This window comes from Lolium rigidum, chromosome 1 (genome assembly GCF_022539505.1).
Source record: "Lolium rigidum isolate FL_2022 chromosome 1, APGP_CSIRO_Lrig_0.1, whole genome shotgun sequence".
Classification (NCBI taxonomy): Eukaryota; Viridiplantae; Streptophyta; class Magnoliopsida; order Poales; family Poaceae; genus Lolium; species Lolium rigidum.
Genome location: NC_061508.1, coordinates 198,151,105 through 198,157,935, shown reverse-complemented (window position 1 = coordinate 198,157,935; position 6,831 = coordinate 198,151,105). Strand labels below are relative to the sequence as shown.

Sequence of the window (6,831 nt, the reverse complement as noted above, 5' to 3'; positions counted from 1 at the left end):
GCTCGTCCTGCCTTTGTTTCCCTTAGGACCTTGGAGGTGCCTTGAACCACGACCCCTTGCCGGTGGGAGGGTTTCTCTCTCTTTTTTAAAAGTTTTTTAGTGCCTTTTTGGTGATGGTGAGGTGACAACGTCATCCAAAACAAAAATAAAGTCTTCCCTAGCATATCCTCGCTCCTGTGAAGCGCCTAGCACCGACGGAGGGTCTGTGGACTTGTCTTCTCGGTGGATCTCCCGAGGTCCGGTTGGTGTTAGTGGCACTTGGTCTGGTTGCAAGTCTAACCCTTTCGATCTACCGAGGGCAATGGTATGCCTCCGGCTAGCTCTTGTGCTTCTAGCCTTCTCTAGGTGGTTCAATGACATATTTTCTTATACTGCTCCTAATGATTATTAATAGATTGGCGAGTTTTTTTTTAAGACTACATCACTGCTTATGTAAAAAAAACTGTATTTCTTTAGCAAAACAAAACTGCTAGACTGCTTTGAGTTTTTTTTTTAGCAATACTAGACTGCTTTGAGCAATCAGCTAGACTTAGGCCCAGCATAATTGGGCTGAACTGATTGGCTGCTGGGCCGGGTTTTCAAGAGGTAAGCTCAATGCACAGAAAAAGGAAACTCGTCTCCATTTCCTCCCGAACTCACCCGACGAGGACCTGCCTACCCTCCCATCATCAGCCATGGCGACCGCGACGAGGAGGCTGCTCCCGACGCTCCTCAGAACCCTAGCCGGCACCGGCCACGCCGGCGCGGCGCGGGGCCTCGCAACAGAGAAGGCGGTCGGCGCTGCGGCCGTCGTCGGCAGTCACACCGCCAAGTGGATGCAGGTACCCATCCTCTCATCCCCGCTCTCCAGTCCCTAGATTCCGATCCACTTTGGTCAGATTCGTAAGCCTCTGTGAGTTAACGCCTTTCTCGTGCGATTCTCCTAAATTCGGTGCGAATGATCGCGTATTTACGTGTCCGGTGTGCGCTTTTGGCGATCGGTTTAGCTCGTTACTCCTATTTAGGTGTGTAGTTGCGCGATTGATTTTGTGTTCCCCATTTAGTTTAAAGCAATATGTGTTTTTGGTGAGACGATTATGACTCCATGAGGCTAGCTGTATGCAATAATGGCTTCAGTTCCTGCTGTTTATTGGTAGATCTGGAGGTCTCAGATGACTCTCATCTTTAGGTTTGCTATGATAAATCGATAAGCGTAAGCTTGTTGATAGCACATGCTGTGAGTCTACACATGGATTTTTCATACTCCGTTTTATTTATAGAATTCAGATGCTGATCAGTTATCAGTTTGGAACTCCTCTAGGAGGAATTTTTTGATGTATGCGGCTCTTGTCATAAAATTTCTGATAGGGTTAGGAATGGCAACACTTCTATGGATTCTAACAAGTGCCAGCTATGTATCTGGATGTTCAATCGTCTGAATTCCTTTGGTTGCTCTGTCTTTCAGTTATGAGTTAGCAGAGTCATGTTAACGATCTGCGGTGTCAACATAACACATGTGCAAGATGATGACATGCTCAATCTGCCCATTTGACCTAGATTCTTAGATATTTAATACAGTATAATTCAACATGGCTCATGCCTTGTGAGTAAAACCAACACTTCAAAAGAGTAGCTATCATACCAGATGTTATATTTCCAATTGGTGAGAAGTTTCTAATGAAAGAAGGCACATTAGGTTTGTAAATTCTTGAGATCTTCATGAGATTTTCTTGCCCCTTGCTTATTTGGTAATGTGGACGCTCATTCTATTGTTGTTTTTTTACTATTTTATGCATATTATGATGTTGCTACATTGTCCTTAGCTTTGGCTGAATTATAACCATTGTCAGATTATTTTCAAAAGATGTGTGTTGCTTGATTTTAACTGATACATATCTGGTTCTCCCTTCTAGTGATATGTGCTGTCTACCATGTTGATCAAGTGGAATTGTTTTCACCTTGTATTAAAAGATGGATCTTACAGAGTTAATAATGCATGCAAGTAGAACTTAGATAATATCATTTTCAGACTCTTTTGATTATTGTTTAGTGTTACTGTAAGTAGGCAATGACCAGTAAAGCAATAAAGATGAGAAATCACTAGTTGAACAGAGTAAAGACTAAAGACTAATGCTGCTTGAACTGTGACAATGTCATCATTGAAAGTAAATTGTCGAGCTCTAGAATTCTCAAATCCTTGAAGATACCAGATTTGTACTGATACCACTTGTACCACGTAGCTTGCAGTAGTTTCATGTCAGGCCATGATTGAGTAGCTTAACAGTTTGTCATGCTATATTCACACCTTAAGTAGCCCAGTTACCTAACATGTGAGCTTTGTTAGTTGCAGATAGTGATTAGTTCTGACTCTTGTTCTCTTATGTCATCAGTATTTGAATTTTTTTTCTTGTTGGTTTTATTTATTGCAGGACACAAGCAAGAAATCTCCAATGGAACTGATCAATGAGGTGCCACCGATCAAGGTTGAAGGGCGGATTGTTTGTTGTGAAGGAGGTAGGCAACAAAAAGCCATCTTTACGCATTCTCATTATCATGCTTTGGCTGCATTGTTGCTTGACTCATGGTTATGCGTTTTCAGCAAATCTGACTGTTTTCATTTGGATTACAGATAAAAACCCTGCCCTTGGCCATCCAATTGAGTATATCTGCCTTGATCTGGATGCACCTGCCGTGTGCAAATACTGTGGCCTTCGCTATGTTCAAGACCACCATCACTAAGTAGAGAAGATACTGTACTTTATCACAGCAGAAATTTGGAAGTTGTTGCGTGCTTATTTGGTTCACAATGTCTGCCAGTGTATTGTGTATGACGCTTGATGGCAGAATGTTATCTGTGACTGTCATCCTACTTGGTATGACATAATAATGTTGCATTAAATTTGGGTTGATTTTCTATAGACGCCATTTTGTCTCATTTCCCGAAAAACAGCGCACATTCTGTATTAAACTTTCCGCTCTGTGGATGAACATGTTTCAGCTGGAGCATGAAATTGATCTCGAAAGATGTTGTCTCTAGATAATTCTGTTTCGAAAACATTGGTGAATTCTTCATAAAGCGTAGAAATTGGAGTTGTTTGCACCAATGTTTATCTACAATCATGTGTTGATTGCAGAGATAGGGAGCAGAAACACAACGGAATGCCTTTTATGATCTCTTAACATGCAGGACGTGCACGTCCTAAACTGCTTTAAAAAGCAAAACTAGCCACCCATCTGTAATAAGAGAATTTTCTCAATTTCTGCGAGAAGTTTATATTTCTGTTTGGATTTCATGTATTTGCCAAATAAAGTAAAAAGGACGATATGTAAAAATACAAAAAATAAAAGCAATGGATAATATTGGACAGCAATAACTAACAAGGACCAAAGCGCCAAAAGCCAATCCTTAACTGAAAATAACTAACTTCCATCGACCATGCACAGTTCTATTTCCAGCATAGATTTCTGCTCGTCCCAACGCAGGGATTTATTCATGCCTAGGGATCTTCTCAATGTCTCCTAGCACCAATTCGCTCGACGGAGAGAATATAAATCCAACCGCGGTATGCCGGACTCTACATGATTCTTGTTCTTATTTGGGTTTTGATGAGAATTTCCGTTGCAAACATTTGGGTTTTGTCCAGATTACCTTCTGTTCAGAAAATCCATGCCTTCAGATGATCCTCTGCGAGGCTATCAGATTTTCCATATAAGACTCTGAATTGTATGCACAATTTATCTTACATGTTTCTCTTCGCAGATAAAGAACTTGCTCTAGATCAAAACGTCCTAGTGAGGAAGGCTTATCCAATGATTTCTGATTAAAAGTTTTGCATTCAATAAATAGATTGGTTGAAATTAAATCGAACGAACTAGGTCTTCTATCTTGACTTTCCATTTTATACATCTGATCTAATCATTGTTATTTTTATTAAAGCAGTTTTAGTTTATTTTATTAAAATATTTGACCCGAAGTGGTGTAGATTAGTTCATTACGCAGCCTGACTTTAAGCAGGGTGTTATTTCAGTAACAATTTACTGAAGTATCATGAATGTATCAGTTGCTCGTTATTTTTCCGAAAAATATCATTCATATCATTTGATCATGTGTAGTGTATTTCAGAATGGAGAAGCATCAGCACCAGCTCCGGCAAAGAAATCCTGGATCCCAGGGGGCTTTGGAGGCAGCGGCAAGCATGACGCCACCATCGACATCCCACTATATGTACATATATACTACAATTCACCGTCTGCATAAGTTGCTAATATTCTTTTCTTGGCACACTAGATGAGAATTCCTAACTTCATGTAGGATCCAAAGAAGCGGGAGAAAGAGCTCTTATCATGGGAGGAGGATTTGAAGAGGAGGGAGCGGGTTCGGTCGCCTTTTTCACTTCAAATCAAATCCTATGTTCTCGAAAAAGAGACTTCATATCAAATCCTATAGAATCACTTCAACTACTAGATTGTAATCCTGAAGTCTTATGTGTTCATTCGTGCTGCTGTATATTTCTCAAAAAAGAACTCTATGATGACACTTAAAAAAAGTTCAGCATATCATACTAATTGCTAAAACTGACTTAAAAGTTCTCAAAAGTGTGACATTCTTTGCAGGATATCATACAAAGGGAGAATGCAATGGACAGAGGTAGTTCTACAAGATCATCATTATATCTCCAACATGATTTAATGTTGTCTCTGATTTCTGAAAAATCCATCCGTTTGTGCAGCCGGTGTCACTGTTGAAGTGAAAAATTGGCCACCATTTTTCCCCATCATACATCATGATATAGCCAACGAAATACCAATCCATGCCCATAAGTTGCAATATTCAGCCTTTGCTAGCTGGCTAGGTATTCACTCTTCTAACCGTTTTCTCCAATCAGATTATTGTTGATAGTTTTCACCACAGATAACCAACATTGTCATCAGGTTCAGTTTTATTCATCAGCTACTCTCTTGCAGGAATTGTTGTATGTCTCAGTTGGAATGTATTTGCTGTCTTGGTCGAATCAATTCATGGGGAAGGTGCTAAATATCTTGCCAGACAACCATATTTCTTCAGCATTCATCTTTTTCCTTATGTTTCTTTTTATGGCAGATATTGTTCTTTTTCTGCTCGCTGTCATCTATGCGATATTTGGTTGTCCTCTTTCATACATACTATGGTACAGGCCTCTGTACCAGGCCATGAGGTTTCTTTTAACCTACTAGTTCCAAGTAAATATTCTTTGTGAGACAATTCTCTTTGCAAATTCCATTTTGGTAACTAACTTATGTTGTTTTTGTATGCCAGAACTGATAGCATGGTGACCTTCGGCCAATTTTTCGTCTTCTACTCGGTAGTTTTACCCACTTGGATATGTTCCATATGCTAATAATTTTGATCTAAAAGATCTGAATCTATTGCACTTTTCTCAGTCTTTATCATTGATCCTATGGTAACGCACTTATAAGTTATATAAGAGATGAGCATAATGATGGCATTTTATGTACCAGATGCATGTTGGATTTTGCGTTATTGCTGCAATTGCTCCTCCAATAATATTCATGGGGAAAACTCTTACGTAAGTCTGATAAGTAAAGTGTTGCTTACTTGACAATGTTTCCGGCTGCAATAGTTCTGTACAGTTTCTTTACGTGAATTCAGGGGAATTCTTGTTGCTATCGAGGTTTTTAATGGAGATATGATCGTCGGGGTATGTTATTCTGCATTATTATTGTTAACTATGATCATATCTTTACTTTAGTTCAGAAACACTCTGTGAACCCTTAGTTCCTATCCTTTCTGTGATGCAGGTACTTTATCTAATTGGATTTGTATTGTTCACTGTAGAATCGATGATGAGCATTTGGGTGCTTGAGGTGTGATGTCCATTTCATGTCCTCATTACTTTCAACAATTATATTGCCATGAAATATTTTAGTTTGATTGTTACTACTATCGCTCTTATGGAATTGCTTGGTTGTGATGCCGCTGAAAACCAGAGTCGAGTTGCCTGACTTATTTGCCATTGCCTTGCATGAACATATCATTCATCATTTCCATTTATTTACATCATGATCAAAGGAAGAAATATACAAGATCGTAATTATAATTTGGATGTATCTTCACTTCATAATATTTTGCAACTACTACAATGATCAGCTTTTGCGTCTTCAGCTTGCTATTACATACACAATTAATGAATGTACATAACATTTTTCCGTGGCTCAGTGACATCCTTGAATTTTACTATTTGCAGAGAGTATACATGTATTTCAGAGGGCACCGGTGAAGACTGGCAATAATATGATGAAATCATTGTAGACAATAGTTTCCCCAACAACAAGCATCTTGATGTAAAACACAAGTTCAGGGTGAATAATGATGAACTGCTTCTGCCAAATTCTTGCATGTGTTGCCTAATGATCAACGTTTTATGTGATATTTTAGTATCAGTATTTATTGTTTGTGGCAATATTATTAATAGCTTCTTCTGTTTGTATCTCTTTCTCCTAAAAAATATTTGGATATATGGGCAGAATGTCAAACAGTAGGAATATGAATCAATATAAGTATTTTTTTCTTTCAATGTTTCCAAAGTAACAGACTTCTCCATGGGAGGAGTCCGTAAAGAGAGATCTGAAGGACTGGAGTATCACCAAACAACTAGCCATGAAAATAGCCGCGTGCCAGAACCATGAGTTGGTTACGTGATCTTATGGGTTTCACCTCTAGCCTACCCCAACTTGTTTGGGAATAAAGTACCGACTTTAGATTTCAGATGAAAATACAGTATCATAAATTCAGCAAATAGGCCTATTTCCAGCTTATCTATATGAACCAAAACAGGTAACACTGGTGTCTTT

General features: G+C 39.0%; 2 protein-coding genes across 2 annotated transcripts; both read left to right on the top strand.

Moving 5' to 3' along the window:
• Nucleotides 1-643: 643 nt before the first annotated feature.
• On the top strand, nucleotides 644-3,015 carry LOC124687623 (NADH dehydrogenase [ubiquinone] iron-sulfur protein 6, mitochondrial). The gene is made up of 3 exons (XM_047221400.1): nucleotides 644-821; nucleotides 2,409-2,493; nucleotides 2,609-3,015. Exons 1-3 carry the CDS (start codon nucleotides 675-677, stop codon nucleotides 2,716-2,718), a joined length of 342 nt encoding a protein of 113 aa, XP_047077356.1. The 5' UTR covers nucleotides 644-674; the 3' UTR covers nucleotides 2,719-3,015.
• A 476-nt stretch (nucleotides 3,016-3,491) lies between these two features.
• On the top strand, nucleotides 3,492-6,257 carry LOC124682948 (secretory carrier-associated membrane protein 5-like). The gene is made up of 12 exons (XM_047217546.1): nucleotides 3,492-3,542; nucleotides 4,103-4,204; nucleotides 4,292-4,354; nucleotides 4,594-4,627; nucleotides 4,710-4,832; nucleotides 4,945-5,007; nucleotides 5,081-5,174; nucleotides 5,276-5,321; nucleotides 5,479-5,546; nucleotides 5,630-5,678; nucleotides 5,779-5,844; nucleotides 6,225-6,257. Exons 1-12 carry the CDS (start codon nucleotides 3,492-3,494, stop codon nucleotides 6,255-6,257), a joined length of 792 nt encoding a protein of 263 aa, XP_047073502.1.
• Nucleotides 6,258-6,831: the final 574 nt, after the last annotated feature.

What these genes read in the sequence shown, in the direction of transcription:
- LOC124687623 (XM_047221400.1), top strand. Translation starts at nt 675, where the DNA reads ATGGCGACCGCGACGAGGAGGCTGCTCCCGACGCTCCTCAGAACCCTA. An exon ending in ACACCGCCAAGTGGATGCAG is followed by an intron (nt 822 to 2,408) that starts GTACCCATCCTC and finishes TATTTATTGCAG; the next exon opens with GACACAAGCAAGAAATCTCC. An exon ending in GATTGTTTGTTGTGAAGGAG is followed by an intron (nt 2,494 to 2,608) that starts GTAGGCAACAAA and finishes TTTGGATTACAG; the next exon opens with ATAAAAACCCTGCCCTTGGC.
- LOC124682948 (XM_047217546.1), top strand. Translation starts at nt 3,492, where the DNA reads ATGTCTCCTAGCACCAATTCGCTCGACGGAGAGAATATAAATCCAACC. An exon ending in CCATCGACATCCCACTATAT is followed by an intron (nt 4,205 to 4,291) that starts GTACATATATAC and finishes AACTTCATGTAG; the next exon opens with GATCCAAAGAAGCGGGAGAA. An exon ending in ATGGAGATATGATCGTCGGG is followed by an intron (nt 5,679 to 5,778) that starts GTATGTTATTCT and finishes TCTGTGATGCAG; the next exon opens with GTACTTTATCTAATTGGATT.